Raw genomic sequence first — 16884 nt, 5'->3', positions numbered from 1 at the left:
GTAATAAAAATATTTTTAAAACCTATGTGTGACTGTGCTTTTGACAGAAAATATTTCTATTTTGTTTTTTTTTTTAAACAAAGTAATTGCTTGGTTTCCTGTGTAGAACAGATCTGTTTTTTTTCTCCACTGCAGCTGCAAGATCTACAGAACACACTGGGATTCTGTCGTTTGTTTGCATGTCAGTGCAACTCTCCTCCTTTATTACAGATGGAACGATCCTTTGGCTATATATTTATATCATGAATTATATTTATAAGTGTGTTGAAATGATAATAATACATTTAAAAAAAAATTATACAATGGCATTATGCCATCAAGTCAGTTGAATTTCGCCCGCGTACTTCATAATCTTTTACCACATCTAATTTATTAGCGACGTTTTCCTTTTCAAAGTAAAGTAAAATAAAAAACAATATCAAGAAATAATTACGTTTTCATGACGTACATGTCATGTGGCCAGTAAGCGTGCTGCTATTCGTTGGCCTGAGCACGTGGACAACTTCCCGTTTCAGTCCAAAAACATTCGAAGCGCGTGTCTGTCTATGGTGTCATGGCAGAGAAAGTGGACCTCATCTCGAAGTGCATCAGAACTTTCCATGATTTCCCTACAAAGGGGATTCCATTCAAGTGAGTATTCATATAGAATATGATTGTAATATGAGCGAGCCGTGGGGAATAAGGCTGAGTGGGGAAGAGATGTACGGGTTTGGCAGTAACGGTCGCAGCTTGTGTTTGTTTTTTAAGGGATATTTGTCCGATCTTGAAGGATCCGAAGGCGCTGGCTGCAGTGACGGATCTGTTTGAGAAGCACGTGAGGCGCTCGTACCCTCAGGTGGATCTTATAGTCGGTAAGAGAGTCCATGTGCATGTGGCACGTTACAAAAACTCCTGATAACCCTTGTGGGAGGAAGAAGGATTTTTATTGGATCAAATAGAATCAAATCAGGTGTCTTGCCTGATTAAAACTGGATACTTACAGGATTTTATGTGATTGTTACAATTCTGTTGGATAGTGTGATATTGCGTTATCATTGTTCATTTGGAATTACAGAACCGTTATCCACCAGCAAGGTTCGATGATAATCTATAAATATATAATATATTATTAATATTTCTAAACAATAATAAGCATTTTCAGGAACCGGATACAATGAGGTGACATTATTTCAAATATCGATCATTAAAAGGAATTTTAAAAGTGTAAAAGCATTAAAAATGTCTTGCCATTAATAACTCCTAAAGATCCTCCTTCTATCAGCAGCAATATTACGGACGTTTTAAATATCATTGTAGTATGTCTATATTCCATTGCAATTATATTTTACACCATTCGTGTGAACACAAACCTGGAAAGAGACACGATCGGATTTGGCCAGAAAATGGTTTATTCATGATTGTTTACATCCTCATTTGTTGGTGCATTCCAGGTTATTACTCATGGTTTATATCCTAAATCAAATCAGTATAGCAGACCAAAAATGCACTGTGTGTGTGTGTGTTTTTATATATTTATATATATATAGAGAGAGAGAGAGAGAGAGAGAGAGAGAGATGGAGAATATAGATATGGTCACCCTGATTATGTCAAGCAAGACTTGTTCATGGATCAACATTAATGTCCAAAAATATAGATTTAACCCAATCCCTACCGCTAAACCTAACCTTACCCATAATTTTTTCCTAAAATCAGTAAAATTATATCTGATTAACAAGGGTGTAGAAGCACCTTACACTGATTGAAAGCCTAAAACAGATATTTTCTGAAAAGTTATATCTCGGTTCTGATTGGTTGATTGGAATGTTGTTCCAGGATCAACAAGGATGTTGATCCAGGAACATGTTGTACTTTGTAAAATCACGCTCGCCATGTATATATATATATATTAGTGCTTTGCAACGATAAAAATTTTGAATCGCGATTAATCGTATTATAGATAAATCTAATAATGGATTCAAAAGTATATTGTGTACTTATTTTATTTATTTATTTTAAGTACTGCTATATGAACAAAAGTGCAATAACATTTGGTTTGCAAACACTTGAAACAAATAATGTTTTTTTTTTCGTTTTTTTTTTTTTTTTCAGCAGTATTTTTTTTACATAGTAACTGTACACCATCACCCCACTAACAATCTGTCAGCCACCCAGAACTCACTAATGACTGCAGCATAGAAACACCCTGGTAGCTGCTGGTAGAGTATTGTTATAGTGATGTTTTTTCATTCTCTCCTAGGACTTGACGCTCGAGGATTTCTATTTGGGCCACTTTTGGCTCAGAGATTAGGTGTAGGATTTGCTCCAATCCGAAAAAAAGGGAAGCTCCCTGGCCCAACGTTATCAGTATCTTATAGTCTTGAGTATGCGAAGGTAATTTCAGTTTATAAATGATCCAGTATCACATCTGGTCTGTGTAGTTAAAATGCAAGCCTCTGTTCATGATATAATTCAGCAGTTTTGTTTCAGGCTGAGGCAGAGATGCAGGAAGACGCTGTTTCTGCAGGACAGAAGGTCCTGATCGTTGATGATTTACTGGCTACTGGAGGTGAGTGAGACTTGAAACCAGTGTGCTTAAACTATACCACAGTTGAATTACTATATATACAATGAACACGATTACATATTATTTGCAAAATGGCAGCAATTTGTTTTAAATTATTAATTCTCTATCATTTTCTTTCTAAAAAGCCTACTGCATATATATGTAATGGAAATCTCCTAGGAATGTGGTGTTACACACGGATTAATTAGTTGTCAGGTGGTGATTACAAGGAAAATCTGTAGACCAGACAGCATTTGACCACTGAATTTAAAGAATTTAAATATTTGACTTCTAAGGAATAGTTTCTCAACATTGCAAAAAAAAAAACTAAAAAAAGTTCCTTATCAAAATGGTACAGGTACAAGAATATCCAATACAAATCAAGGTGATAAATGAGTTGGGTCAAAAGTAATCTATAAGTACTAACTGCAGTTTTCCTCATTTATTAACAATTAATTTATAACAAATCTACCCAGAGCTGTGTATATATACACATACAGCTATCTTACTCAATTCAAATGTCTTAACTTTTGTAGGGAAGTATATTTTTACACCAAGATGGGCAGTTGTTGATTCATAATGCCTAGAGGGCAGCTTAATGTACCAACAGCAACAATCCAAGTGCTTTTGTCTTGTTAGGAACCCTGTATGCAGCGTGTGAGCTGATCAAACAGCAGAAGGCCGAGGTGCTGGGCTGTTTGGTGGTGATTGAACTCAAGTATCTCAATGGATCAGAGAAGCTGCAATCAACCCCGGTGTTCTCTCTAATACAGTACTGACAGAACTACTGCTCACATACCTTAGCCTTCTATAATGAATTATGGTTTATGAATATGAAGAACTTCCAATCATGTTTTGATAGTCTTTATTCTTTTTTGAGACATAAACAGAATCTGAAAAAGAGACAGGCTGCATAAGAAATCACCAAGTAAGGTCGATCAGTAATCAGCTGCCAAAAAGAAAGAAAAGAAAATGTTTTATATAGTGTGAATGTAATCTTCAATGCCATTTCCAACCCTCTCTCTTGGCTTCCTGGGTTAGCAAAATGTTTGTTGTATGCTCAATTTAGAAGTTGCCTGTATGTGCTTTTCATCAATTGTCTAATGACTACTCCAGACATGCCACTCTTCACCTATAAACGAATGCATGTGATTTCAGATACAGCTTGTGTGAAGCTTCCAGTTTGTGAATATGAAACACTGTTGCTTGCATGAACTCGTTTATTGTAAATGAATTGATGCACATTAACTAGCTGAACATTAAGGTTTAAGTTACCAAAGAAGCCAAACTTGGGTACAACTACTTTATACAAATTACTTTTTGAATGTCTACATTTATGAACAATTATTGTGCTACTATGCAAACATCACAGCAGTTAAAAACACAGTGACCGCCAGACTTGAAAGTCTTGTAAAATGCAAAACGGACTGCACAAATTAAAAAGCAATCATGTCATCTCAATGTTAAGATCCATAATAAAATATTGCACATGGTATTCTCTCAACAGTCTCGTTTGAATTTCCTCAAATACGCTCCTCTTCCTTCATCTTTTGGTTCAGTTTGTCCAGCACAATGTTCAGATCCATGGTCTTGTTCAGCTTCAGGTACACATCCTTCCTGATTGGATGTACTGTTAGCCAGGCAGGTGTCAACTCAGCCAGCAGGCGAAGATGTCTCTCCATTTCATCTAAATTTGAATTAAATAAAATTAAAAATTATATATATATATATATATATAAACTAACTGTTCTAAAACTAGTTTAATTAAAAAAAAAAAAAAAGGTAAAAATGTTCTGCATATCACAACTGACCCAGCAACATGCTATAATCAAACTTACAGGAATAGTCCTCCCTCAGGTTAAGATGTAGATCAATTTATTTCTTCATTAGAACACATTTAGAGAAATTTTGCATCACATGCCTTGCTCACCAAAGGATCCAGTAAGTGAGTGCAAGCAGCTTTCCAAAAGATATTAACTGATTACTTGTGGATTATGGTGATGTTTTTAAATCAGTCGTTTGAACTCATTCTGCCGGCACCCATTCACTGCAGTTGATCCATTAGTGAGTAACGCTTTAAGATGAAACTTTTTTTTTTTTGACAAACTGCTCCTTTAATGTGAAGAGGTCTGTGTGTGGTGTGAAGTTGCTTTCAAATGAAGTCATGAGGTACTTTTTAAAATACAGCTCACTAGGTTTTGGAACCGCAATTGTACATCTGTACTAACCAGAACAGAGAGGAGATCTGTAGCTAGCGCTCATGCGGTTGCAGACGAGCTCCATGATGAGGGCTGGCTTTTTCTCTGCTACAAATACATTTCGCAAGATCCTGGACAACTCTGGCAGCCGAGACATCATCGACAGGCGCTCCTCTTGCTGTGGGTTCCGTGTCATAGCAGCCTGCAGTTTCTGAGCCTCTTTGGCACGAATCTGAATCACAGAGAAATTTGTAAATTTCTTATAAATGCACTTAAAAAAAAAAAAAAAGGTTCTTGACTCACCCTCTCCAGCAGTGACTGAGAAACTCCTTTAAGGGCACTGGGGGTTTCTGTCGGTGTGGCAAGCGATTTAGCGGAGGTCTCTGGCTCTTTAGCACATGCATTTTCTGCTGTTCTCAAGGCCATGTTAGCCAAGGCTTTCTCCATCTAGAAAGATGACAACTCACAAAATTTTCTCAAAAAAAATTATGCTATGCACATTTGTTTTCAGATCAACTTTATTGAATAAAATGCTATTTATACAGACTTGTACACGACTTTAAATAGTTTTTTTTGGGGGGGGGGGGGGGGCATAAATGTCTAAAACTATAAACAAATTTAGTTCTTTGAAAAACAGTTTTTAAATATTGTGGATTGATTCATTTTTAAAACCCAATTTGCAGTTTAAAAAAAAAAAAAAGCATGCTGAAAGACTAGATTTTTCATCTTAGAAAGGCTCGTTACTGACTGCTATTCTAAAAGGGAACCAATGATTAAATGCTCACCTTTGGTGTCATGAGAGCACGAGCTTTGTCCAACACTTCCTGTGCTGAGGTCAGTTTCTCCGTTTGGGGAGGTTGGGGCAAATCACTTGGCTTGATGTTGGGAACCTCATCCACATTGAATCTCGGATGCCAGCGGGTCAGTTTGTCATCAGGAACGACAATGGGAGGGTTTAGGGAAGCCAGGAAGAGCTGTATTCAATGCAAGACAAAACATGATTAGCATAAACAATAAACAGAAATGTCTAAAATTCTAAAATGCAAGCAAAACTATTAGGAGTCATATCCTGTACTTACCTTGTGGTGTCCCTTCACGATTTCAACCAGATTTTGGTGAAATATGTTCCTTCTTTCCAAAACACGAGAGGCAGACAACACTGGACGAGTACCGTTAAATTCTGGAGACAGAAACATTTTATGAACTTAAATGATCGAAATGAAAAAAAGATTAACATTGTACTGTAAAATGGTTGGTACACATTATGCTCTCAAATTTACTTCAGCAGCAACTCTAATGCAATAACACTTATTACTCAATGTAACCATTTCTGAGCCAACTCTCAAAGTTCTGACCTTCGTGAATGACCGGCTCCACTGTAAGCTGATAGCTGGACCTTTTGGCAGTAGCACTGAAAGAGGGAACGTTTGTCTCCTGACGAAAAGTATAAGCAGAAGGGTACACAGCCTTTATCTGCCCCAGATGGCTCTCTTCAAAACGCCTGTGAAGAAAGCAAAAGATGGTTACCTTTGATAAGATGGACCACACTGTTACCCAGCAGCCTGACTGGCACAGACATTTTAGCATTTAGTTTCATTCAGCCTTTTACTTGTGCATCATGTCTTGGACCCCTTGCTTGATTTTGGCAAAAGTGACCGTCTCGGAGCGGTTGAACAGCATCCCGACTATGGTGTCCGTGCTGCGGAACATCTCGGCAAGAACTTTGTATTGGTAGGGCAGGGTAAGACCAGGCGGGACGTCCTGAGCTAAGGTGTGATAACGCTGATAAGCTGGGAGCTTCTCTCTGAAACAAGAAGAGATGGAAATAGAGAAGTTAAACTATAGAAGATTAACAACTCAAAGCATGTCCAAGGTATCGGCAGTGTTTTTTTAAATCAAATGTATGATTTCAAGACCTGCACCGAATGTCCATACAGAACTATTCCATAGAAGGGTAACTTCATGTTACATGGAACAGAAAACATTGACACATTGACCAGCAAACCTCACCTTTCCCCGGCTTCAGGCACAGCCTGTGCCCCAGTAGCTTTAGCATCCTCTGCAACTCGCTCAGCCTTTTTTTGCTGAACTTTGGCTGAGATCTCCCGGGCTGCATCAAGCCTCGCTTTCAGCTCCCCTATTGCCAACACTGGGGCAGGTGAGGGATTCGTCGCGGTGTCGGACTGTCCTTTCAGTCTATGCAGCTTGGACTTCAACGCTGCCACATCCTCTCTTGTAAATGTTTTCTGAAAGAACAAAAGAAACCTGATAAATGTCAAGCTCACAAACAGCAGGTGGTTCCTGCACAGGTGTGAAGAGCCCCATGCGTTACCTGGCTCCTGGTTGTCTGCTTGAGCTTATCGTCTCCATTCGTTTTGTTTACAGGAGAACTATTAGAATTATGATCAACAGTATTTTTAGGCTCTTTGCTGGCAGTGTGATGAGGTGCCTGAGGTGCGCTGTTGGCCAGGGGCTCGATGCTCTGCATTAAAATAAAACAGACTGGGTTAGCAGTCATTAAATAAGCACACAATGCATTCACTAGACCATGACCGGTTGTATTAACTTTTACAACTAGTCTATGTGGTCTATCATCTGCAAGATTGGGAATAACTAAATCAGTTAAATACACAGATTGGTGTATTTTTTTCCCAAATAGTAAGACTGATTGGATAACCAAGATAACTGCTAGCTAGTCAAACAAGTTCTTTAGACACGGTCATAACATGGTTTATTGCACAAAAAGTTAGTCTACTTCACATACACATTCAACACTTTAAGCACACGAAAGAATACGAAAAAGAAAAATATAATAATATTCTCCTGAATAGTCTGACGAATGGAAAGAGAATACAAGGTATTTATATATTTTTGACCAGGTATGTCACATATGGAATAGAGAAATATGGAATAATCCAGGATTGAGAATGTGATACTAAACTCAACAGCATTTTTATAAAGCCATATAGTGTCCACAGTACTAGATTGGGGTCTTTATTAAAAACTAAAAAAAAACACACACTACATACGTGTCCTATAGACGTCTCTGCGTTTGCGTTTCAAGACGGCTCGTGAAATACATGTTAAACGCAATAAAGCGTCCCGTGTGAATTCTCCATCTTGCTATAGTTACCTGTTGTTTGTGGTGTTTGGGGAGAAGCTCGAGCTTCTTCCTCGCGGTCTTGTGAACCGCTCGCTCCTCTGGTGAAGCTCTGGCCCTCGCGCGCTTCTTTGCGCTGCTGTGCTGCTCGGCTGTGGACGGGAACAGCACCGAACACACATCAAACTCCGCCGCCGTCCGTTTAGGAGTTCTGGGACTCGCCGTTAAACCCTCGTTACTCGCATCTCGAAAGTCAGTCGCGGTATCTGTTTGTGACGATAAAGCCTCATCGATGACTTTCAGGAACTCCTGTTGAACATGTTTTTGCGGCTCTGGTGAGGTGAGATCACGCGTCGTTTTACGTGAAGAGCGTGCAGATCTGGACGGTGTCTTTGGTTTAGCGATCACCGCCGACTCCACAGCGTCTTCTGATACTTTCTGTCCCTTGGACCGTAAAGACCGAACGACGCCACCCTTCTTACTCTGTGCAAAATAATCGGTAACCCGAGCTTGAGCCATTTTTCGGCTTTAATAAGGTCCCTGCACTTCTCGATGGCGTGCAATTATTGTTGTTATCCGACCGGAAGTTTCCTCTCAGCGTCTTCCTAGACTAACTTTCGCGCGAAATTGGACCACGTGACTTAAGTAGGCAGAACGTGTCTGTTAACCACGCCCCTTATCCGCTGATCAAACAGCAAAAATTTTGGCTTTCATTTTTATATAACACTTTTTTTAACCTGCATTTTAGCACGTTAGCCTTCATTTATGTGATCGGGTCGTGAAATGAATGGGAAGGTTTTTTCTATTGTATTGTAAATTTACAGGTCAAGATAAATCAATCATCTTAAAGGTCAAAGCACCGCAACCCATTCAACAAAAAAGTGTGACTGACACGACAGTTGAATCAGTTGTTTTCCGCTGCTATAAAATAAAAAAGTTGCTTATTTATGCAGTGCTTGTTGGTTAAAATATTAAAATGACTCCAACATTAAAAAAATATAAACTCATTAAAACCCTTAATGCACATATTCATCTGTACTCACTGTTTACTTTCATCTGGAAGATCTTAATCCACTCGACTTCAGGAGAGTGGATTCAATGGGGTGCTTTAACCCTGTAAAGCCTGACATGAAATAATAGACATTAAGAAAATATGTTTAAAAAAAAAAATCGGAGTTTATTTTATTTAGATAAATATATATTTTGTTAAGTATTTTATGTTTTATTAAAGTTGGAGCAGTTAATGGTGCAGACTTCTTACATAAAAATAAAAGTCAGCTGTCACGCTATATCTCTCATTTTGTCAGGAATCAGGATGATGTGCAAAAAGCTATGTAATATTACAAAAATAAATAAATAAGTAAATAAAAACGCATGACCTTGCAGAACAAACTCATACAAGGGTAAATGCTCATGATGCGTTATAAGACTTTTATTTATTTAAAAATACATGGAAAAGGATTTATGTAAAGCCCAATACATAAATGCATATGGATGCATATATATATATATATATATATATATATATATATATATATATATATATATATATATATATATATATATATATATATATATTTTTTTTTTTTTTTTTTTTTTTGCTGACATTATACTATTAAGTTTACATTTAGTTATAAGTTTAATTTAAGGCAATTTATACTATCTCCCAGTATGTTATTGTAAAATGGTAACTTGGTGAGATTATGATATAAATGCCAAAAGCCTATATATGCCTAGAAAACATAGTCTATTAATTAATTTTAAAAAAGCAATAAAAATAAAATATAAAATAAATTAAGCACATTTACTGTTATATTATACTAAACAAAACTGTTCCTAATTTTTGAAAGGTGGAACATTACATTACTTCATTTGGCAGGAACAGTTATCCAAAAGGACACACATTCACTGTATAGATTGTATCAACAGATAAGAACAGAATATATTTGGTCAGCTCAGGCTATTCCATGGGAATCAAAACCTCTGCTGTTAATAATTATTTAGTTGTAAGTAATTAAGACAGTGGAGGGTAAAAAAACAAAAACAAACGAAAACTATAATCCTGTTGATATTTCGCCTAAAATACGTTACCCGAAGTCACCACTAGATGGCGACAACATAAAAGAGATACAGCAGCAATGACACCCACCACGGGTAAAATATACGAAATTATCATTTAAATAATTAGTTTGGGTGGTCTGTATCTGAAAGAAATGCGTTGCGATTCAAAAAACATCAGCATACAGGCCTTCCCTCCGTTTCAGTGCACTGAACTGACACTCAGAATAAAAGTGTAAAAGAAGTAACCTAACCCCACTTTTCAGGCTACTTGCACATGCTCAGAAACTTAAACAGCAAATTGTATAGTTTTATTCACACACTATCCACACTTGGTGTTGTTTCTATGATGTTTTTTCAGGAGTATAAACACAAGCTATATCTTAAAAATACAGTTTCTTGAAAATAATCTCAGGAGCCATTACTGTCTTGTCTATAATTATCAAATTAATTTATTAAAGACGGACCTGCTATACATGAACTGAAATGTCTGAAATAACACAAAAGGTATCTGTATAACTAGTTTCCCTAAACGCTGTGATTTGAAAGGCCATAGTTCTGTAGGTGACACATTGTTTATCCGCGCGATTCAAAGTTCTCCGCTGAACGTGACGTTACGCGTTTGGCACGAGTTATTTATCGTCACTCGGAGAGGGAGTTACCCTCGACTCAGTGTTGGGACGCAGCACGGACTATACACTAACAGAACAAACTCTCTTCATGAGTTTTTGTGACATTGTATAACAGTTTGTGGACATATTCAGGTGAAGTCGGAGCAGATTACTGCGAGAACGGAAGACAGACTGAAGAAAGTTTAACAAACGGCTAGGCGGCGAATCACATTTTCCATGAAGATGTACAATGAATAGGCTAATTGACTTCCATAAAGCCGCTTTTTGAGTTTTGTGTCGAAACAATCAAACGCGACGTCTTAATAAATTCTTTATTCTTTGGTAGCCTATGTTTAAGAACCCTTTACATATAATAGTGCTATTTTAATAGTTTAATCGGTGGTCTACAGTTTTACTGGTTATATTTTCATGTATATACATATGTAAACAAAACCGAGATACTATATTTTCGCCATGTAGCTTTGTTTTCCTGTCGTCACGCTTGTGAGATGGTTGTGTTGTGGATTTGTGTCGTGGGAGGAATGTGAGTGGAAGTGTCTCTCTCATGGAGCTTCAGGTGCTCTGCGGATTGCTCTACTGGTGCCTGCTGCCCATCTCTTTACTGGCAGGTAAGTCCTCAATATTTATTCCATCCGCCCTATACACAATACAGAGCAAAAAGTAGCATATTATTTTAAATTAAATCCCTAATAACATTTTCTCTCCCCGTATTCACTTTCACTTTGCCTTAACAAATTAGTAAAAGATAAAAAAGTACAGATCTGTTTTTTAAACTCTAATGCCAAGTTCTGCAAAAAGTGTCTTTACGTTTTTTTGTCCATGTTGGTTTCATACATTCTAAAACCTTTATACCGTTTTATACAAACAACATGATTCACTGGCTCCAAAAATGTCACGTGGTGTAACCACGAAACTTTTGAACCATTTCATACACATTGAACACACACATATAAAACATAAGGTTTAAGTAAAAAAAATAATAATAATAACACCTTTGGGACTTATATGTGATTATAAAAGCTGCTCATATTTTATATCAGATGAAACATATGATAGATGAATTGGTAGGTGTGTGTGTGTGTCATGTCAGCTACTTATTTCACCATCCAGTCACATGATAGTTTCGTTGTTGCACATCAGCTTCATTTCTTGAATGTGTCCCGCTGACTGCAGCGGGTGATCTCACCTCATTCAGGTGTTTTTTTAGCAGACACGCCCGAGCCGCTGACTTCCTCTGGGACTAAACTTATTTGAGGATGCATCATGCATTCCTGCTGCCTGGATTGCAACTCACATCTGTTTTCTTTCTCAGACCTGTTTTACTGTCTCCTCCTTTTTCTGCATAATTTGCTTGCATTCTACCGAGCAACAAATACTTTCATGCTGGTGTTTAAGCATCACCTCCCATGAAGAGTCAAATTATGGGCTTTTCACGCTTGAAATTGTTAACCCAAGGTCATTGTTCTTACTGGGTTGCTAATTAATCCTGTATTTTCACACTGCACATATGTAATCCTTGGGTTAACATTCTTAATTTCAGATTTACAATGATTCAGATTTACTTTTTATGGTGGGGCCAATAGAGACGGAATGGGCCATCCCTGTCTGAATTAGCACATATAAATCTCATATAGCGCCTGAGTGGAGCCTGTACATGACACAAATATGAACCATTTTTGAAATCCTACAACAAGATGGAGTTATATTTGAAACGAAAATATCTGAGTCTGTGCCTATCATACAATATGCAATTTTCTGTGAAATTTGTCAACTCTGACTGCTCAAAACCTGCAGACTGGCTCTGACTTTCAGAAACAAGCATCAGTTCATCCAGACTGCTATTTGGGGCAAATATCTGGGCAAAAGTCATGTAGTGTATTCCAGCCTTAGGTCTATTACCAAATGAAAAATCAAAACCCATTCTACACTTGGAAAAGCACCTTAAAGAAAGAAAAACGGATTGTGAATGTCTTTTTTACTGACTGTTTTCCTCGTATGCTCAAACTAAATGGCATATGCCAAGGATATTTAATTACACAAGCATCATTAACTTCAGAATTGTATGTCTTGATAAACAGTTCGCTAAACAACCCTCAACACACTGTATATGTTTAGTAACATATTTAGTCATCAGTGCTGCAGTTCAATCTGTGCTGAAACTATGAAACCTTGACATAAACATTAGCATAGTGTGAAAAGCCGTCAGGCCAGACAGGTTTCTATATTTAACATTAATCCCCTGACTTAAAAAAAAAAAGTGCAGGAGAATGTTATAGGCTTGAATCCTGCCATGTTTTATAAACAGCACATATAAAACTATCACAGGCAGGTAAAGATTAGCCAGAGGCACAGTCTGTTGACAGGATATTGTTTGAACATGTGGTTTCTCGTGTCATGTGGGATTCGTGGCACACAGGAAGAATCGCAACATGCAACGGACGTCTCGGGTTGTCCTCAGACTCACGCATGCGGTCAACCAGATTTGTTAAGCACTCCCACGTGGTCTTCAGTGGCAGCTTTTTAACTTTTCCCACCTGCATGTAAACAATTATCTTTTATTTTACCCTAATAAGAAGTAGCTAGCATGCATTTTGGCTTATTTCTGTCTTCTGAATGGATATGTTCCATGTTTTTCTACTTTAAAGTAGGGCAAGCACACAACCTGGGTGTGTTAGCAGCAAAACCTCTGTGCGCCCCTAAGAAAAACTGGCATGCCTGAAGCTGGCCTGAGGCTGGAAAGTGTGCATCACTGAAAGAATTGAAGAGTCCTGTGATGGCTCAGGCCTTCCAGCATGCCTCTCACTTTGGACCTTTTGTACCCACTCAAGGGATCGGTGCTGTTTTACTGCCACATCTGAAAGTGAGAAAGACAACAACACGGAAATTCAAATCCCTACTGCGATTTCAGTCCAGTGTACTTTAGGCCTGGGGAAAATATTAAATACTTCATACTTAAAGACTTGTATAGCAAATTTGATTATACTAAATTTTTTAGGTTGAATTAGGATTAAGCCCATTTTTACATTAATGAGCTTACAAAAAGATTTGATACTGCAAGGGATAGTAAAGCATGCTTTTATTGTGCATAAATATAATGCCTTTATCTGCGTAGAAAGCGTGGACAACCACACTGCTGAACATTTTACACCTGCTGCCTTGAAGTACTCCTGTGACGTTCCTACTTGGGGGGGTTAAATCTAAAAATGAATGCTTTTGGATAAAAATCCAAATCATGCTGTGAAAAAGTTATTTTGAACTGAATAAAATGAACATATTTAATTTCTCACTTTTTCACTTCCTGACAAACACAGGAAGCTTTTTAGCGCTTCTGCAACAAATGAATGGACAAAAGCTGCACATTAGGTGTAATTGATACTTTGTGTGTTTTTTACGGGAATACCCACTCAAGGGAAAAGTACTCTTGTTGTTCAAGCCTGTCGCCTCATAAATCATCTAAATTAGTAATAATTTCGGGCAAGTTTAATCACTCTTCTTCATTAACAGTGCGCAAAATGCAGTAGGTTATACAGTGCAACAGTAGGTGTACATTGTAGCTTACAGTTGTAAATTTTATAACCCGTGGAGTTTTAGTAGAGTTAACCAGAAGTAACTTAGTCTATGAATAAACTTCACTTGTAGCCAGTGTGCTGTTTTCTTATTTTCTGTGAAATGATTAATGAGACGGCTAATTCAGCACACTTTGCCCAGAAACATTCTCAAACCATAGCCACATGAGCAATTTAAGAGCTATTCATCGCTCTCAGTGTATCAAGTTTCTACCTTACAGAGCTCTGCAGATTTGTGGTTCATCTTCTTTAACAATTCATAGAATATTCATATAGCTTCGGGGAAAGGCATTAAATAGTTCTCTGGTCTCCAAGAAAAGTGCTATTCATGATCAGACCAGAGGAAATGCTTTTCATGATGCTAGGGAAATACCTTGAAGAGATTGTGCAATGTGATACGAGATATTCTTGTCATAACTTGTATTGTGTGTGTGTGTGTATTACTTGTACAGTTCCCTAGAATAGCGGTTTTCAACTCCAGTCCTCGTGACCCTCCACTCTGCATATGTTTCTCTTATCATTTCAGACATTTGTTCTATTTGTCCATAAGTACCCTGCGAAGTGAACATCATGTTTCCAGTTCGAAGCGAGCGTATATTCCATTCAAAGGTGTGCAAGTCTTAACAAGTGTGGGAGGACTTTAGTTGAAAACCGCTGCCCTAGAAGAACAGTGTCTGATATACTATTTGGAGTGTGATTTAGCCTTCATGGGCAAATCACATGAAACCTGTCAACCATGTTGACCAGGTCATAGTTAAATAAATACATAAATACTTTATTTATTGTTTGTTTGTATTGAAATGAACCATATAATGAACCATATTTCTTGCATTGTCTGCCTAGTTCTTGTTACCATAAAAGAAAAGAAAACATTCCAAGACATATTCATTTAATGTGAATAATAGTTATAGATCAACAGTTTTGAATGAAACATTTTACATTGTATAATTACTTTTAATAATAAATGATTATATTATCTTTCATTATATGATAAATTATTATAATTGTAATCTTTAGTTTTGTAGTGAAATATGATTCTGACATTAGATTCAGTCAAGGTATATATTTTGTATTTTTTTTTAGTAAAATTAAGCAACAACTTAGGGATAGAACCAAGTTAATTTTTAATGAAAAAAAAATTGTTATCTGTTTTGTTACATCGTGACCTTAAATGATGACTTGTTCTATGGCCATTGGCCACCATATTAATATTTAGAATTTCTCCCATAGATTTTTCTACTAGAGTTTGGTCTCATTTTGTATGTACTGTCTCTATCAAGCAGAATGACATGGTTTTTATGTTTGTCAGATCATTCTATTTAGCCTTTTCCACAGTGAAATCTCATTGGTCAAAATCCTCGTCCACTTAATTGAATAATAAACATTTTTAATAAACATTACCTGTCAGAATGTTTAAGTCTCCTGTGCACACAAAGACTACATTTATTAAAAAAAAAAAAAAAAAAAAAAAAAAATATATATATATATATATATATATATATATATATATATATATATATATATATATATATATATATACACACACAGTACAGACCAAAAGTTTGGACACACTTTCTCATTCAAAGAGTTTTCTTTATTTTCATGACTATGAAAATTGTAGATTCACACTGAAGGCATCAAAACTATGAATTAACACATGTGGAATTATATATGGAATTATATACATAACAAAAAAGTGTGAAACAACTGAAAATATGTCATATTCTAGGTTCTTCAAGGTAGCCACCTTTTGTTTTGATTACTGCTTGATGAGCTTCAAGAGGTAGTCACCTGAAATGGTCTTCCAACCATTTCGATGCTTAGCACTTGTTGGCCCTTTTGCCTTTTGTCTGCGGTCCAGCTCACCCCTAAACCATCTCGATTGGGTTCAGGTCCGGTGACTGTGGAGGCCAGGTCATCTGGCGCAGCACCCCATCACTCTCCTTCTTGGTCAAATAGCCCTTGATGCCTTCAGTGTGACTCTACAATTTTCATAGTCATGAAAATAAAGAAAACTCTTTGAATGAGAAGGTGTGTCCAAACTTTTGGTCTGTACTGTATATATTGTGAAAATATTATTACAATTTAAAAGAACGTTTTTCTATTTTAATTAGTGTTGTCAAACGATTAATCGAAATTAATGGCATACAAAATATATTTTTTGTTTACATAATATATTACATTTACATTTACATTTATTCATTTAGCAGGCGCTTTCATCCAAAGCGACTTACAGATGAGGACAATGGAAGAAATCAAAAACAACAAAAAGAGTAGAGCTGAAACAACGAATCGATTTAAATCGATTATTAAAATAGTTGTCAACTAATTTAGTCATCGATTCGTTGCTAAATAACTTTTATTTGCCGTAAGCGGCTCATTTCGTGCATATTTCAAATCTGCGGTGACCAAAGTGTGGCAGTAATGAGCCACCGGAGGTTTTACTCAGCCAGTACAACAGAAGAAGTAGCGAATAGCCAATAGCTGGCCTTGTTTTATGTCACGTGCTTCCCGAACAGCGTCTCTGCAGCCATAGACATCATATGATGTCTATGTCTGCAGCATTCAGCGTGATGTGGGAGTACTTTACATTGAGCCTTTAAAAAAGAAGAGTAACCTGTAAACTCTGCACTACTGCACTGTTTAAGGGGACGTTCACATATCGCGTCTTTTGCGCGCTCAAGTTCGTTATTTCCAACACCGCACCGCATCGAGTTAAAAACATTTCAACTTTTCAGAATGCAGCAACCGCACCGCGGGTCATGTGACAAGAACTAACCAATCAGC

The 16884-nt window shown here is 37.0% G+C and overlaps 3 protein-coding genes across 5 annotated transcripts in view; 2 read left to right on the top strand and 1 right to left on the bottom strand.

The window, feature by feature from the left end:
* Positions 1-466: 466 nt before the first annotated feature.
* On the top strand, positions 467-4047 carry aprt (adenine phosphoribosyltransferase). Its single transcript, XM_059537010.1, has 5 exons — positions 467-630; positions 748-851; positions 2238-2371; positions 2468-2546; positions 3183-4047. The coding sequence occupies exons 1-5, from the start codon at positions 554-556 to the stop codon at positions 3320-3322; spliced, it is 534 nt and encodes a 177-aa protein (XP_059392993.1). The 5' UTR covers positions 467-553; the 3' UTR covers positions 3323-4047.
* On the bottom strand, positions 3746-8459 carry cdt1 (chromatin licensing and DNA replication factor 1). The gene is made up of 10 exons (XM_059537001.1): positions 7875-8459; positions 7074-7223; positions 6752-6987; positions 6351-6545; positions 6097-6242; positions 5821-5921; positions 5527-5715; positions 5045-5188; positions 4772-4973; positions 3746-4230 (listed from the first exon to the last, which is right to left on the bottom strand). The coding sequence occupies exons 1-10, from the start codon at positions 8358-8360 to the stop codon at positions 4067-4069; spliced, it is 2013 nt and encodes a 670-aa protein (XP_059392984.1). The 5' UTR covers positions 8361-8459; the 3' UTR covers positions 3746-4066.
* Positions 8460-10538: 2079 nt separating this feature from the next.
* piezo1 (piezo-type mechanosensitive ion channel component 1) overlaps positions 10539-16884 on the top strand; it is a 92564-nt gene continuing 86218 nt past the window's right edge. For all 3 annotated transcript variants that reach the window (XM_059536940.1, XM_059536949.1, XM_059536933.1), the window contains exon 1: positions 10539-11139. In XM_059536940.1, the coding sequence (XP_059392923.1) occupies positions 11076-11139 (64 nt within the window). In that variant the 5' untranslated portion in view covers positions 10539-11075. The remainder of the gene's footprint in view (positions 11140-16884) is intronic.

This window comes from Carassius carassius, chromosome 3, assembly GCF_963082965.1.
Source record: "Carassius carassius chromosome 3, fCarCar2.1, whole genome shotgun sequence".
NCBI classification, from domain to species: Eukaryota; Metazoa; Chordata; class Actinopteri; order Cypriniformes; family Cyprinidae; genus Carassius; species Carassius carassius.
Note: the sequence above shows the minus strand (reverse complement) of the source record. Positions and strands in the feature narration are given on the sequence as shown.

Excerpts from the sequence above, each read along its gene's own strand:
- aprt (XM_059537010.1), top strand. The coding sequence starts at position 554 with ATGGCAGAGAAAGTGGACCTCATCTCGAAGTGCATCAGAACTTTCCAT. Across the intron at positions 852-2,237 it reads TCAGGTGGATCTTATAGTCG|GACTTGACGCTCGAGGATTT; the intron begins GTAAGAGAGTCC and ends ATTCTCTCCTAG. Across the intron at positions 2,372-2,467 it reads ATAGTCTTGAGTATGCGAAG|GCTGAGGCAGAGATGCAGGA; the intron begins GTAATTTCAGTT and ends GTTTTGTTTCAG.
- cdt1 (XM_059537001.1), bottom strand. The coding sequence starts at position 8,360 with ATGGCTCAAGCTCGGGTTACCGATTATTTTGCACAGAGTAAGAAGGGT. Across the intron at positions 7,224-7,874 it reads CCAAACACCACAAACAACAG|AGCATCGAGCCCCTGGCCAA; the intron begins GTAACTATAGCA and ends ATTTTAATGCAG. Across the intron at positions 4,974-5,044 it reads CTCAGTCACTGCTGGAGAGG|ATTCGTGCCAAAGAGGCTCA; the intron begins GTGAGTCAAGAA and ends TCTGTGATTCAG.